Source organism: Nothobranchius furzeri, chromosome 17 (assembly GCF_043380555.1).
Source record: "Nothobranchius furzeri strain GRZ-AD chromosome 17, NfurGRZ-RIMD1, whole genome shotgun sequence".
NCBI lineage: Eukaryota > Metazoa > Chordata > Actinopteri > Cyprinodontiformes > Nothobranchiidae > Nothobranchius > Nothobranchius furzeri.
In genome coordinates, this window is record NC_091757.1 from 36,674,258 (window position 1) to 36,690,442 (window position 16,185).

Genomic DNA, 16,185 nt, shown 5'->3' on the forward strand with positions numbered 1-16,185 from the left:
ATGTGTGTGACCCTCCCTAAATCATAATAAACTATACATTTCTCTTATTTAAACACTGTGATGCTGCTCATTTTCTTTTAAGGCTTTACGAATACTTCCGTCATATCATCCTATTTGTTGTACTCAAATCTCTCGCCATGTTCCACTTTATTACCCATTTCAGAGTCTGTATGAACTATTGTACTGTTTGATATGGATAGTAATATTTTTTTTGATAGAGCAAAATAAACTTTTATCAAGTGCCCCCCTGTCCTGCATGTGTTTCATGTCTCTGCTTCAGCAACCTGATTCAAATATTTGCATTGCCTGTTATGGTTCGCCCCTTTTTGTGTGGTTTTCTGTTTTTGGTTTTGTGTTTGTTTGCCCCTGTTCCCTGTTATTTTGTTCAGGTCAGCTGCTGCAGCTCCTCTCAGGATCCCTCCTCTTCTCTGTGAACCTCCTGGAGTTTTGCAGCTGAACCAAATCACCAAGATTGCCCTCCCCCTATTTCAGGCAACTGCTGCCATGCGGCGTTGTTTTGACTATTTGTCTAGTTTATGGAACGAGTGTACCTTCGAGCTATGTTGTTTTCTGTTTTTGGTTCCAACAGTCAGTGGAGGAATTTTGTTACTGAAACACTTTGAACTCAGGTACACGACTGTTATTCCTGCGATTGGGTTACTGCCTGAACACCCCTCCCCCTGACAAATTGCCTTCTCAGGATGACATCAAGCATCGCACAAGCCTGTTAATCACTCATTCATTTAGATCTGTGGCAGCAGGGAAACACCTAAAACATGTTCAACAGGGGGATGCGGAGGACCAGGGTTAAGAAACATGAAGAAAAAAATCAGAGCAAGGCTGCAGCTGCTACTGAGAGAGGGCGTGAGCCATGTTCACACCAAATGCAGGTCCAGTTTTGCATACTGTCGGCGTTGTCTGTCACCTCAGGGGTCTTCGGGTAATGTTCTTTTTTTCTGTGTTCTGTCCAGGATGACTGGTTGATGTGAACACAATCAGTCTTCTAACGTTTATGAATGCATGTGTTGATTTTGTATTTTATTTGAGTTACCAGTGACTTGGAGTTGCCCATGGAGTCTAAATACGTGTTCTTATTTCGTTTATAAACAAAGTCAATAAAGTTTTTTGAACCTTTGTGATATCTCGCGAGAACATCCGTTTTCTCGTCAAGCAGTGACATCAACAGTTGTTTTCGCGGGAACTGTTGTCTGATCTGTTTTCAGGGGAAACATTTAGAGAATCTAGTTTTAGATTGGACTCCAAGCTGATCAAACTTGAGCCAGATCGTATTCGTTTGAAGGTAATACCGCTACACCCGTTATTGGTTTGCCAAATCTGTTTGTTAACTTGCTATCTTGGTAAGACGACTCTGCTCTTTGCAAGGACAGTCATGTTCTCTGACCTGAGCGCCCAGAAGGAAGGGTCTTCTCTGCTCTGCCGCCCAGACTCTGAGGACCAGGGCCCGGTGTTTGAGAGGACGTCGATGGCCTACAGCCCCTGCTCGGAGCGCTACAGCGTTGGGGAGAGAAGCTTCAATCGCCAGTATGCCCACATTTATGCTGCACGACTCATGCAGATGAGACCCCTGCTGTCAGAGAGAGCCCAGAAGAAGTGGGGTAATAACAACTAAGAATCTGGAGCATTTAATTTATACACGAGCATCCTTTCTTATGTCTTTCCTTGTTTGGGTCAGGATCAGATGTGGTTATCAAGAAGCTGTGTGACCTGGAGACAGGAGTGCAGTGTTGCATTGTGGGCACGCTGTTCAAGCGTATGGACCTACAGCCATCTATTCTGAGGGAGATAAGTGAGGAGGTGTGGGCTCACACAATCATAACAAACTAAATGAAACCAGCTGCTCTTATTTAGTTATGTGAAACATTTTCCTCGTTTAGCACAACCTCCTGCCCCAGCCTGCAAGAGTCAAGTACATTAGTGATGCAGACGAGCTGATCCTGGAGGATGAGCTCCAAAGGATTAAACTTGAAGGCAAAATTAATCGAGACAAATGTGTCACAGGTGGGTGTTCTCACAGGGTGTCACTGTCACTTCGACCTTAAGCGTGATCTAGTTTGTTTATTTTTGGGTTTCAGGCAGTGTCGTTGCCATATACGGAGTGGAAAAGAATGATGGGAAGTTCACGGTGGAGGACTTTTGCGTGGCAGATCTCCCTCCACAGACGCCAAAGCCTGCTCTAAACTCTGACAGGTAAACTCTCAATATCCCATAAAAATCCCAGTTTCTGGTGTTAACAGTCTCTAACACCTCTGTTTGTTCAGGTTTGTGCTTCTTGTCTCAGGACTAGGTCTCGGCAGCAGTCGTGCGGACAGCATGTTGGAGCTGCAGCTGCTTGTTGACATGGTAACGGGTCAGCTTGGTGACAAGGGAGAGCAGAGGGAAGCGGCTACAATTTCCAGGGTTCTGCTAGCTGGAAATCTGCTGAGCCAGCACATCCAGGACAAAGAGGCATCAACCAAGGTGGCGAGGGCTTTCCTACCTTCATATCCTGTTGCTGCTGAAATAAACTTACTTAAACATTTGAATACCTATTTTGTTTTGTCTTTCTCCAGGCTAAGTACCTCACTAAGAAGACTCAGGCCGGAAGTGTGGAAGCCATTCGTTTGGTTGATGAGATCCTTCTTCAGCTGGTGGTGAGGGCATCCTCTTTTCTACTTGAATCTTTGTTTTCGTGCACTTTCACAATTACTTGCATGGCTGCAGGTTATTCATATCAAACATTTTCCTGCTGTCTATCAGGCGTCAGTTCCAGTGGATGTAATGCCGGGTCAGTATGACCCCACCAACTACATCCTGCCACAGCAGCCTCTGCACAAGTGCATGTTTCCCTTATCCTCCATCTACCCCACACTACAACTGTCCTCCAATCCATACGAGGCCACCATTGAGGGAGTGAGGTGAGTGGTGGTGTTTGTGAACTTTATTCCATCAGCTGTTATTTAATCTAAAATCAGACATGTTGTTTCTTCCTGCAAAGGTTCTTGGGCACTTCGGGTCAGAATGTGTGTGACATCCAGAGGTACAGCAGCATGGACAACCACCTGGAAATATTAGAGGAGACACTCCGGCTCAGACACCTGGCCCCCACAGCACCCGATACTCTAGGTTGGTTGATGGAACTCGTGTTTAAGGCTGCTTTAGAGTCTAAACACCAGTTTCTAAAATCCCTTCTTTCAGGCTGCTACCCGTTTTATCTAAAGGATCCTTTCATCTTGGAGGAATGTCCCCACGTTTACTTCAGTGGCAACGCCCCAGCTTTTGACTCCAAGCTCATTAAAGGTCAGAAAGCGAGCATGGACAAATGTCTCACAATCCCAGCAGAGATGGAATGTTTTTTTTTTCCCCCCCAGGTCCTGATGGTCAGGAAGTCCTTTTGGTTACGATACCAGAGTTCAGCAGCACACAAAAGGCATGTCTGGTGAATCTACGCACGCTGCAGTGTGAACCAGTGTGCTTCTCCGCCTTCTCTGCTGCTGATGAAGATGAGGAAAGTGGGATGAACGTCAGTCACTAACATCAGGACCATTTTCCTTATGATTTCTCAGATGAGCCTCAAACCATGAACTCCAGTTTTACTGATGCTGCTAAAACTCGAATAAGAAGCCTCTGTCAGTACCTTTGAGGTAAAATCAGCAACTGTAACCCAGTTAAAAGCAAGGTGCTAAAGACTCTTGGTTCGTATTAACGTTTATTTGCACCCCACACAAGCAGCAACTGATTAATCTGTAAAAATATTTCTGCCATGAGTGAAATCTATACATAATTCAGCTGTTTTTTTTACGTGCCCACAACAAACATCTTTTCAATAAACAAATGACAAAAAACAATGAATTAATTTTAAATTGGAATTCTGAAATAGAAAAGGACAGACCAGAGACTTTATTTTAGTACATTCTGTTCATTTTCACTGCTTTTTGTTATAGAAACAAGATTTCTTGTTTGATTCTTGAACGACCTTTAATGCATACGTGTGGTTTGTGTTTAATAGTCATCGATCTTGTATTCATAGTTAAAATCCACCGTCGCAGTGGGGAACTGGCCCCATGAGTCGTACCACGATGTTGCAGTGATTGTGGTTGCAGGTGGTTGTGTTGTCGTTGTTGTTGTTGTTGCTGTTTCTGTTGTTGATTTAAACCTCATTCTCCTCTGCTGCCGGAGACGACGGATACGAGCGATCTTGAGCTGCCTGCGCCGCTCAGGACTCATCTGGGTGTTTGTAGAAAAACTGTTGCTGCTTTCCGCCCCCCGCCTGTGGCTGCTGACGCTGTTCTGAGTCCTGCTGTTGCTGTAGCTCAGTCGGATTGGCTTGTTGCCGTGAAGGGCCATGATCTGCAAAAACGGAACTTTTAGGTGTGGCTGTACGACAGTTTTGTGGTCAGGATGGCTCGGATTTACCTGTTTGATGCGGTCCCAGTTGGACTTGGCCAGGTTGAAGCTACAGGCGGTTGCTCCGGACTCGTAGCCGACCACACAGAGTTTAGTCACAGGGGAGAAGCCTTCTGCTCGAGCCGTCACACGGTACTCCCCTGGGTTCAGCAGCCTCCAGTAGTCTCCTGCTGGTGCTGCAATAAAAAATTTGAAAAAAGAAAAAAAAACATGAATACAGCAGCCTTTTTGTTTATATGAAAAAGAGGAGTATGTCCACCTGTAGTGACATCATGATTAACCCCTTCTATAGAAATGGTGGCGTTTGCAATGGGATTCCCCTGCAGGTCCTTCACAATGCCTCTGATGCCACGATGCACCTAAAAAGCAGGAATATTTGGGTTAAACATGTTGCCACTACTCCTCTTTCTGCACAATGTTTCTAAAAGCTGTAATTCAGCCTTTTCAGTGAGTAAACTCAGCCTCCACCCACTAATTACAGACTTATCCAAAGGAATATTTTAATATGATTTAAATTAGCTTTGATCACATATTTTTCTTGGCGGAATTGTTTGGTAAATAGTTCATTTGTCACTGTCACACAAGAAGGCAGAGTCTTGCGTTGTTCATAAAATCTCACAAGTGTGTTTCAAAGGCACTTCAGAAAACCACGGCAGCAGTAATTAGTGTCTGAGGTAAACAGCCTCTTTAGCAACAGAAATGATGAATTTTTCTAAAAGTTTGTTTGTTTGTGGCTCACCTGCTCCATGAAGGTGAGCATCGCTTCTCGGTTCTTCTCCCACTCGTACGCCAGCTCGCTCTCATGAGGAAACTTGTCACAGCCCAGAAACATGGACAGCTCAAAGCAGTTGGTGTGCAGGTAGCTGAAGTCATTCATGCCTACAAAGGCAAATCACACATTTTGCTGAGCACCTGCAGTGCACAAACCTACCACCAGGGTGTGCTGAAAGCACATGCAGCCATTGGTTTCTACTCACTGCCTTCCACTGGTTTCCACTTGGCCCGGTTTACAATACCGAGAGCCCCAGCAGGTGTGTCCCCGTGGCATGATCCGTGGTAGCTGTGCGTCATGGTCAAATGTGTGGAGGCGTAGGAGACGGCCAGCCACCTGAATAGAGACTCGTCTGAGGTCATTCGGGGCTCATCTTCAGGCTCAGGGTCTGGGTATCCAGCACTCCTTCCTCTGTCGTCATCTTCTTCCTCCCTGTGGCCGTAACCCTGGTTGTAGCTGTGGTCGTAACCGTGATCATAACCGTGATCGTAACCTTGGTCATAGCCATGGCTGTGACCATGACCGTGCCACTCCTCCTCTGGCTGTTCGTATCCTTGATTTCTATAGTCTTCTTCTGGCTCTTCTTGGTAGCCTCGTCCCCACTCGGTCACGTCAAAACCTTCATCCTCATACCTGGAAGAAAGCCATCCACATCAGCCTTCGACTCAGCTGTGGTTTATGGAGAAACAATGAAAAAGAAAGGTGCAGGAAGAGTCGTACTGTCTCTTTGCGCGGCTGTGGGGTTTCTGGCTCTCTGCAGGCTTGTTGAGACGTAAGTTGTCATAAGGATAGGCCACAATCCTCTCGCCTCCTTGGAAGTTTGCACCCAACACAAATGGATAGCTTTGCATCCAGGAGATGATGGCTCTGGTCTCCACGGCGATCTGGAATGAAAACAGATAAGGATTATATAAACAGAAGAGGGACAGCACAAGCCAACACCATCTTCATTTTATAAGCTATGTTCACCCTGGAAGAGGCTTTCATACAAAGAAAACAAGCTTTAAAATTCCAACTGGATGACTTTGGATCTTCTCCCAGATGGAGGATCTGTCCAAGTTAGACAAACATGACTGTAATTTAATTACCGAGCTATTAGTCTCCAAATATTCTGGTATGGGCACGTGATGGTTGGGGGTGAGTTTAGGCACCATGCCCTTATCCTCAGCATCCCACAAGAAACCATTCAGGTCTGGAAAGTTCTGGAAGATGTCAAAGCCCTCCTCAGTAAAGTGTCCAGAGGTCCAGCTGCTGAGCTCTGAGCCCTGCAGGGGAGGAGAAACTGGTTACGGAACACTCTGACCCAAACGTTTCTGTGACTTACTGCTGTCTCCTGTTAGTTTTGTGTATTTTTCCTCACTCACCACTTCAAACGCTCGCTCGTGTCCGTCTGGGTTGAGCGAGGGCACCAGGTGGATGCGTATTCCCTCCACCAGACGCTGGACTCGGGGGTTTCTGTCGTTGTACTCTTTACACAGGTGCTGCATGAGAAGCAGAATCATCTCTCTACCCACGGCCTCATTTCCATGGAGACCAGCCGTGTAACGAAACTCTGGCTCACCTAAGGAGACATCCGGGAAAGACCGTCATTATCTGTTAACTACAATCTGCTGGCGTCCACCAGGTGCTTATTAGGATTCAGAGGACACATAATAAACACCATTTCAGATGCCCACTTTATTTAAAACAACAGTTGTTTTAGGGATGGATGGAGACATGTTTTACAATCCTATTTTTGGATCAACAGACACTCGGTGCTCTAGGGGCTGCATGATTTATTTATTTTTTTAAAGTCGACAGTCAAGTAATGAAAATCGAGTCGACTTTGACTAGTCGTTGTTGACGTTGAACTACAGTTCTAAAAGATCTACCAACCGCAAAAACAGCGGAGTGCGCGCTGCTCGCCGGCCGCATCAGTGAGGTGCGTCACCGGAGGACAAAACAGGTGATGCGCTCCGCTCCACAGCAGCGAAAAGCATCAGGCACAAATAAGACAGAAAACATAAAAGGAAATGAGCCGACATGAACGATTGCGTGTTAAATTAGTTTTTGAGGTGGCGACACCTAATTTGATAATGTTACTGTGGCCGTGCTCAGAACGCAGATGTCTGGAGCGCGTCAACGATCAGAGCTTTGCATGTGCAAGCAGGTTAAGGTTAGGATGGGGGTGAGGGGAAGGTTAAATTGCAAGAGGGTAAAGGTCACAATTTGGTTAAATGTCCGTTTTACCGCGGGTGTCAGTACCGACGCTCTGACACAGCGCGTCACCTCCCGACGCGCAGGGGCTCGTCACCTGCTGTCTTTTCTGAGGACTGCAGCTTGTCGCTCATTATCACATGACAGCGACTTGTCGATGACAGGCATAAAAAGTCACTACAGAGCAGTGAAGTCGACTAGTCGACTAGTTCATGCAACCCCTACGGTGCTCTCCTGCTCATATCTACCTATTTCATGTTCTGTGGGGTTTCCAGAGACGATCATGGCCATGAGCTCCTTTCCTTTAGAGCTGCGGCCCAGGCTGTAAATGCTGGTGATGTTGGCACACTCCTCATTCACCGACTTCATGAGCTGAACAAGCAAGACCAGGAAAACTGTTATGTCAGACGTCATTCAGGTAGTCTTACTGCAGAAGTTGACCAGAGGAACCAAGCTAAGCTGTTTTAGGGAGGATAAAAGAAAGAAGGCAGTAAATACTCACTGCAACCATCTCAGAGTAGCTGTGGTGTTTAAACTTCAGGTAATCCACTGGGGTCACTTCATTTTGCCTGTGTAGAACATCTCCTGAGTCTGAGGGGAAACGGCGTTAAAACAAGTTTTTTTGGCTGTTTAATTATGTGCTTAGTGCTGTGAGACTTACCAGACAGCGGGCAGCCAAGGACCTCCAGCCTCATGCAGAGAGAGCCGTTCCAGCTCTGAGGGATGATTCGGATGTAGCGCGCCACCACGGGCTCCGCAAGCCGGTTCATGACAGGAGTGTCTTTGTCGTTGTTTCCAAAAAACAACTAGACAAAAGGCAAGACGGAAAATAAACGTCAAAAAAAGGTAGAGGAAGACATGTTGGGATTCTCAGAGAACCTTTTCAGGTATTCTCACCCAGTCTGCGTATCCATCATGGATTGTGGTCCATTCTCTGCTATCGTTGCTGAAAGCCAGGAAGTAAGATGTCACAAAGTCACTCCTGGAACGAGACGTTATTGGAGCATCGTTTTGCGGAAAGAGAAGGAAAACTCTAATACTTGTGTATCTTTTACTCATTTAAAGCATTTGAGGAATCTCTTCCTTGTGTGATAACTCCAGTGAACTCCGTCTCCTTGCGAGCGTCTATCTCAAACCAGTGAATCCTGTCCTCGGAGTTTGCACACCATGCTCCGCCTCTCGGGTTATCCTCATCTTCAGAACCCTGAGAAGCACCATGAACAGATGTCATGCTGCTAGATCTTCCAGCTTATTGTGAGCATGACTCCTAAATATACAACACTATTTAATTTAAGATGTAGGCTAACTGGGAAAGAACAGGCTTGCTGTTGGGATTCTCAGACAAGCTCGACAATAACAGTATTTTTCCAGGTGGTTAGTGATTATCTGAAGGCCCTTATAGCTTGAACAGGGGGCTCATATAGATGTTGAGCCTACAGCCTTGATGGTTGCGTACCTGCATGTTGAGGCGCGCCCTCTGAGGTGCAAACCAATACTGGGCCACAGAGGAGGCTGAGAGCTGGTCTGACTCGATCTTATGGGACTCCATCCCCAGAGGAGGACATTCTGTCACATACATAACACCAAAGTGATGTGTGTACAAGGTTTGTGCACATTTTCCAGATTTGAGCGGATGCTGACTCACTTTTTGGCTCTTTGAAGACACGTGGTCTGTTCCTGGCTCGCTCCTCTGCCTCCTTCAGTTTCTGTGTTCTTTCTGTTCGAGATCAGGAAAAAAGCACCCAGAACAAAAAAATAAATAAAGACACCTACTTTTCTGAATTTCTTTCCTGCTTCTCTGCCCAGAGAAAATCTGGAAGCTCACTGATGGTTTGGAAATTTCACTTGCTAAAAAATCCCCAAGAAGGTCTTGAAGTCCAGAGGAAAAAAAATGAACCAAATAAAACCAAAACTACGATTTGGTTCAAGTTTCTTCAGATAAAACCCAGATCAAATGATAAATGGCCTGTATTTGATATTGTGCCTTCTAGAGTCCTGGACCCCCCGCCCAAATTTGCACGCCGGACTCCGAGACCACCTGCAAACCGTTGTCTTGTTCCTGGGGGGATTTGAACGAGTTAGTCTAAAATCCATCCATCCATCCATCCATCCATCCATTTTCTGAACCTGCTTGTCCACGCAGGGTCGTGGGGGGGCTGGTGCCTATCTCCAGCGGTCAATGGGCAATCAGGCGGAGTATACCCTGGACAGAGAGCCAGTCCATCGCAGGACAACATAGAGACACACAGGACAAACAACCATGCACACACACACACACACACACGCTCACACCTAGGGACAATTTAGACAGACCAATCAACCTAACAGTCATGTTTTTGGACCGTGGGAGGAAGCTGGAGTACCCTGAGAGAACCCACGCATGCACAGGGAGAACATGCAAACTCCATGCAGAAAGATCCCAGGCTGGGAAGCGAACCCAGGACCTTCTCACTGCAAGGCAACAGCTCTAACCACTGCGCAGCCCTTAGTGTAAAATACTATATGAAACTTTGTTACAGAAATGAAACATCATCCAAAGTAAAGTTAAATGTCTGTTCCTCCTTTCAACTTAATTTAAAGCTGAAGCTGCACACAGGAAGTGCCCCACTGACCCCTGTCCTCCTGACAGGGGCATTTATCATTTGCTCTGGGATTTACTTGTCAGCCGGCAGCTAACCTCATCACACACAGCAGACACGTGGCAAAAGTAACCCAATGTGATGAGCAAACACCAGGTTTTACTTTGACTTGCACAAATAACATTCCTTGTCTAAAAACACTGCCATGTGGTCTTTTTTTAATACTCTAATTCAATGCCCTCCATTCCTTCTCCACTGATCTCTGTGCTTTCATTCCAGCTGACAGGAGTTTAACATTTTATTTTGATTGGTTAAATCTGCGTCTCTTAGGAGTGAAAGTTGAAGCGACATCTGCGTTTTCTTAGAGAAGAAATGTGAGCGTATCGAAGTGTTGTGCTGTTTTCCTCCAAAAGCTCTGGATTGGGTCAAAGGAAGCCAAGTTTTCTGCTTTAGAAGCTAAATGGTTCTCTTCTTTTGCATGACTGTGCAGCAAGATAGCACGTAAAAAAAATCCACATCTGGGTCCTCTTACCTCTCTCCTCCCTCTCCCTCTCCTTTTTGGCATGTTCCCTCTCTTTCTCAATCCACTTTTCATCCGTCTCATCCTCTTTCCTCTCTGCAGTAAAGCAAGAAAATGTGGTTTTCAGATGAAAGGTCGCTGATGCCGAGTGATTCGTCTCTTAAGGTGTTGACCCTTTCCACGAGATCTTACTGCTTCCGTAGTCATCGTAATCATCATACCAGTTCTTCTCAAAGGGAGCCAAAGTTGTAGGTTCTTCTGTGTTAGAAAACAAACAAACCAACATTTGATTGTTGCAACTTTACAAGTGAGATTTTATAAAATTACGCAGTTTAATCCGTAGTTTTACAGTCTAGCCCTGCCCAGATTCGCTCGACCACAAGAGTAGCCCTGTCTGTAAAGCTTCTGCTGTGTAATTAAGTTAAAGCTTTAATTTACATTTACAAGAATCCTAACTAATGACAGAGCTTCTTTTTTACTTCACAACAAACTATGAAGGGTTTTATTGACCAAGTAGAACCAAGCAAACCTCTGTCTGTCTGAAAAGTAGGGCAGATCCCTGCACTGACTCACTGTAATGTCATTCCCATGTGCTCAGGAAAATCATCTGGAGCAGAAATGTATGTCTTTCTGCTCAACTACCTGATTGCCTTCTGTTTTATTTATTTATTTGTTTGTTTGGATGTTTTAATTTCTGATATTTTTTGTGAGACAGCCATCACCTGGGAGAGTTTCTACCACGATTTCAGGGCTGACCTCTTCAACATCAGGTAGATTTTCTGGTACCTCGACTGCAGGAGAGGAAAAGCAGAACACAGAAAAGATTAGAAACACAAAACTTTAAAAAGTACAATTACCGGGAAAGTGCAAAGGACAGAAAAACACATTTTGGTTTGGTCTGGAGGCCAGCTCAAGCACATTTATAGCTTCTGATCCTGTGGATAAGAGTTGCTACCAATTCAACAAAATAAGATAAAGTAATAAAAGTTTCCATCATTATAGATGAATGAATGTGCCACTGATCAGTTAATGAACACACCAAATCGAGCCTTTTCTTTTGTTCTATTCAGTGTGGGGTGGGCTAAAGCGAGTTACAAAATTGGAAAACCTTTTTTTTCGTTCTCTGGTATTTCCAGGAATGTCTCATAAGGGTCAACTGTTTTTGATTCCTCCCCCCTGGAAATCCCATTCAGAGGCAGATCTGGCTTACTGCTATTTGGTGTTTATAACAAAAAGAGAACAGATGAGACGTGAGGTGAGGTAGTAAACACTGGCAAATCACAGATCATCGGATCTGATTCACAGATTCACAACCAAGCTGAGGGAAACTGCAGACGTACATGTGGCATCCCAGTAATCACCGTCATCTGTTCCAGTCTTCCCGCCAGCATCAGGAGCACCGGGGGTCGGCTCCCTCCAGTAGCCGTCGTAGCTATCAGTCACAGGAACGTATGGCTCATTCTCATCTTCCTTCCAAAAGTCGTCATAAATGGGTGGTGAGGTGGACGCCTCCTGCTCTGGTTTCCAGTAGTCGTCGTAGATGTCTGTCACAGGCGCAGCGGGCTCTTCTCCTTTGGGTTTCCAGTCGTCGTACGGGGGATCTGTGGCTGCAGATGGGGTGGTTTCTGACCCCCAGTAGTCACCGTCTGGTTTCCAGTAATCATTGTCTAACAGAGACATGGGTGAAGACATTTGACAGATTTAAAGGACAGCTGAGAGCTGAGCAATAGAGTTGGAACAATGCACGAAGATAAACTGCAGAAAAGACAGTCTTTAACATAAAACATGCATGTTTGTGAGCAAACCTCCTCCGTTTTAGCCAGGAGGTTTCTGTTTGTGCCTTTTGAACAACAATCCAAAACAGAAAGATGCTAATCTAACAAACTCTTATGAGTCTCTTCAGTGGTTTGCTTCATTTAGTGGGAACGGATTTTTAAACTAGTTACTCAGTTTTGTTGTGGTTTGGGAACCAGATGAATCAGAGTCCTCTGGGTTTCTTTTACTCTGTCAGGATACATCTGGCACCCTTCTGTTCAAACACACTCCCACCTGGTTTTGGCTGGGCCAGAACTGTTTGAAGCCTCCATTGGTCACACCTGTCTCATACTGAAAACTGCACAGGTGCAAATAAAGGACGAGGCGTGTTTCATTGTCTCGTTGGTTGTGGCTCTAACTATTGCATCCAGAAACATCTCTGTTTATTCTGGCCCTTGGAATTTTAAAATGAACTGGGATCAGTTTGTTTAGTTGCTTCTGCTGAGTCAAGGCTGATGTTCTGGTGTTTAGTTGTAATTCCAACACCCTTCTGAAATCCAACTGTCCAAAAATGTGCAGAACTCACCAGCGTCTGGGTCGAAGTACGGGAATGTGTCAGGTTCAGTGGGCGGTTCGGTTGGGAGAGCTGGAAACATCGGACACCAGATTAACAAACCCATTAAAGTAAAAGGATGAAAGCGGTGTCTTGTTCTCACTCGTGGTGGTGGGAGGAAGGGTGGTGGTAGTCTGCTTCTCCTTCTTCTTAGACTTTTTATCAGTTTTAGGTTTTTTAGTGGCATTCGGGTCCTTTGGTTCTTTCTTTTTCTTGTCCTTCTTCTTCTTGCTCTCATCGGGTGCTCTCCTCACCCTGCCCAAAGTTCCTGGAAGGAAAAGGAAGATTTCCAAACTCTAGAGAGTCAGAAGAGTACGTTTGTGAAGTTCTCCCCCAGACTCAAATTCTAAATAAACTCTCCAGTTTTAAACCACAATGAAATGGTTATGCTACACATCAAGGCTGATCTATAAAAACCAGACAACATTATGACATTTATCAGTAAAAACCAAATTTCTGCTATTTAGGCACTGTAGTTAGGCTTTTCTTGCTATATCAAAACCCAGACTGCTGTGGTTTCCAGAGATCCATCAGTATTTCCTTTTGAGTCCGTCTGAAGCTCTGCAGCACTTTCATGGAAAACACATTTCTTCCTTTCCATTAACTTTGTCCCATTAGCTCAGACCTAATGACATGAAATCTGTCATCATGCTCAATAAACAGATCATTCTCACTTCTGAACCTTCACCGTGGTTCTGCAAATAGCTCGTTTAGTTTAATTAGAGCCCAATAAGAAAACTCCTGAAAAAAAGTGCCTACGGCTAAAGCGGATTAGTCCTCAGAATCTTTTTTCCAGGTTGAAGAGGCTGCATTAATCATACAGGGCTCTGGGAGCCATGGCAGTGGAAAGAATTAGTGCAATAAAAATCTGTCTTCAAGACGCTCCACTGAATGTGTGCACGTCTCGTTAAGTTAAACAAACGTATCTGCTGTGTTTACACCCTGCTGTGGAGGAACCGGGTTTACAGATGAACGTCTGGATGTTCTCTTGGAGCTGTCAGATGCTTATGTCTGCTAGTTTTTATTCACATGCATTTAATCAAGCATGCTTCCCAGCTTACCTGCCTGTGCAGCCCCTTCGTCTCTTTTTGCCCTGATGATGCTTCCTCGTGGCAGCAGATCCACTCCAGGTTCCTGTTCACTTTCAGGGTCATCCAGGGACCGGTCTTGCACCTCATCCTCCAACCGCTTCTCTTCTTCGAACTGCAGGAGAGAAACTATCCCCCCAGCACTCCTCCCTCCTCTGGGAAACAGCAAGCAGCAAAGGGCTAGCAAAGCCACTGAGATGGTCACAGCATGGCTTTTCATACCTGCTGCTCTTCCAGCTGCAAAAATCTTTTGGTTTGGGTTTTGATCTCGCCTTCCTCAGCTGTGCACTCTTGTTTATCCCCTAGAGCATCTAGAGTTCAACCTCAATGTGTGTGATCCAAACTTTCTTCTCCAGCAGGGGAGGTGTATTCTTCAGCTCCACACAGCCTCACTGTGTCATATCAGACTGGGCTTAGACTTACTGGGCTAGACAGCACTGGAGGGGGAGAGGGGAGGGTCAGGCAGGGAGGAGGGCTGCAGAGGGAAAGATGCAAAGCAAACGAGTAATCCAGTTAAATGAATAGACGGGGGCCAGTAATTATCCTGCTATTTGGGTCAGCTGAAAAAACAACAGGGGGCTCAAGGATCCCCTTCACCTGTCAGACGAGTCACAACAGGTGCAGCGTTGGTTGAAACTAAAGGTAGAGGTGGAGGGGGAGGGCGAGCAGGTGAGGTCCCACACTGTGTGATACTCTCAGGTTAGAGGAGAAACATCCGTTATGCCTGCTGCAGCTGAATTCCTGAGCACAACGCTGCAGAATCACCACCAAGCACAACTCCACGGACACCAGATTACACAAGCAGAGAAGGGAGGAGGAAAAAAGGGCCTATAGGGGAGGAGGAAACAGCTTTCACATTTGTGTTAAAGCCAAAAACGACTGATAGAGGTTCACAGTTAATATAAATGGGCAGGAATAAGAGGTATGTTTGGAAAGTCTGCCGGGTCCCTTTAAAGCTGAACAGTTAAAAAGCGATGAATTCTAAACCCGTTTAAAAGTGTTAAAATGGTTCAAAATCAGAACAAAAAAGGTAAACAAATCTTGTGTTTACCTTTTTGGAAAAATCCAAATGCATGAAAACGCGTCGTCCCATAATTTCAGCCCAATAATGCTAAAGTACTTTGAAAAGACAACACACTAGTGGATTAAATTTGAACAAAACCATCCAAATATGAATTTTGGAGGATATGACTACAGCTGTGAAGAATGCAGCACTTTTCAGACTACAGTCAGGTCAAGCAGAGGCCACTTTCACCAGCAGGGGTGCATTCTGCAGGATGTTTTTTTTTTTAAATAATTCTTATTTTCCAGCCAAACTGGTGTTAACATAACAAAAGGAATAAGAAAACCATGTGCAGTTTGGGATTTACCACACAGTGATCCGTTTACGTGAAATATTTCTGATCTTTTATGAGGACACGTCCACAAATAGTTTACAAGAGTATTGTTTTGGGAAACATGGTTTGCATACAATGAGATTTTGACTTTTATTTGGCTAATTTAAAAATAAGACCAATCGGTCAAACTTGATTTAAGAATGAAAATGTTAATATTTATAGTAAATTGCTTATTCGGTTGTTATGTAAAGATCGCACAAGCAGAAAGGTTTTGTAGCCGTACAAGTGTTCAAAAAGATCCAGTAACTATGAAACCAGTGCATTTATTTCAAACTGATTAAATCAGTCATGTCTGCCTAAACAGTATAAGAAAAGTCCTAATTTTAGTCTAAGGACTAATGAACATTTGATTCTGTGTGCAAAGCTAAAAATATCAAAAAGAAAAAGGTCTTTGAAGCACCAACGTGGAGACATCAGATCATGCTGTGAACGTTTTAATTCTCCCTGAAGTGGATTCCCTCAAGACCGCAGCACCTCTCAGATGCAAGCATGAATGGACTCGACACTTGTGTGCGTCTATAAATGTCCACAAGTCAGCATAAGTGGAGCAGCATGCATAATGTTTAGCACCTCTGCACAGCTTTGAGCGGAGCATCAGGATCTGCTGGGCAGGAAACAATGACATCAGAGAAAGAGAGGAATGGAGCTGGGGGAGGGAAGTAGAGTAAAAGTGAGAGAAAAATGCTGCAATCCAGCAGGCTCACTAGGTACAAATGGAAACGGGTTTAAAAAGACTCCATTCTGGTCTGCTCTCTTCATTCTCACAGAACCAAAACACCCCAGTGAGTTATGGGATAAAGGGATAATAATCTGATTAGATTTTTAACCCTTTAAAAGCTGAGCGATACTCATGTTTACAAA

General features: G+C 44.9%; 2 protein-coding genes across 4 annotated transcripts; one reads left to right on the top strand and one right to left on the bottom strand.

Annotated features, from left to right (window-relative positions):
• The first annotated feature begins 1,164 nt into the window (after window positions 1–1,164).
• On the top strand, window positions 1,165–3,845 carry pold2 (polymerase (DNA directed), delta 2, regulatory subunit). Of its 2 annotated transcripts, none has more exons than XM_015972213.3 (11): window positions 1,165–1,300; window positions 1,389–1,616; window positions 1,694–1,815; window positions 1,896–2,019; window positions 2,094–2,208; window positions 2,280–2,478; window positions 2,571–2,651; window positions 2,758–2,915; window positions 2,996–3,123; window positions 3,196–3,297; window positions 3,369–3,845. In XM_015972213.3, exons 2-11 carry the CDS (start codon window positions 1,391–1,393, stop codon window positions 3,530–3,532), a joined length of 1,419 nt encoding a protein of 472 aa, XP_015827699.3. In that variant the 5' UTR covers window positions 1,165–1,300; window positions 1,389–1,390; the 3' UTR covers window positions 3,533–3,845. The 2 variants fall into 2 exon arrangements, with proteins under 2 accessions (XP_015827699.3, XP_015827698.3); XM_015972212.3 differs by having other exon boundaries at window positions 1,168–1,300; window positions 1,384–1,616.
• On the bottom strand, window positions 3,688–14,323 carry aebp1b (AE binding protein 1b). 2 transcript variants are annotated; one of them, XM_015972211.3, is made up of 22 exons: window positions 13,901–14,323; window positions 12,943–13,107; window positions 12,813–12,872; window positions 11,833–12,138; window positions 11,194–11,262; window positions 10,664–10,729; window positions 10,484–10,567; window positions 9,018–9,089; window positions 8,829–8,938; window positions 8,428–8,576; window positions 8,270–8,354; window positions 8,034–8,178; window positions 7,875–7,963; window positions 7,621–7,744; window positions 6,541–6,737; window positions 6,265–6,441; window positions 5,897–6,060; window positions 5,382–5,809; window positions 5,144–5,283; window positions 4,664–4,763; window positions 4,414–4,580; window positions 3,688–4,347 (listed from the first exon to the last, which is right to left on the bottom strand). In XM_015972211.3, exons 1-22 carry the CDS (start codon window positions 14,145–14,147, stop codon window positions 4,000–4,002), a joined length of 3,492 nt encoding a protein of 1,163 aa, XP_015827697.3. In that variant the 5' UTR covers window positions 14,148–14,323; the 3' UTR covers window positions 3,688–3,999. The 2 variants fall into 2 exon arrangements, with proteins under 2 accessions (XP_015827697.3, XP_015827696.3); XM_015972210.3 differs by having other exon boundaries at window positions 11,812–12,138.
• Window positions 14,324–16,185: the final 1,862 nt, after the last annotated feature.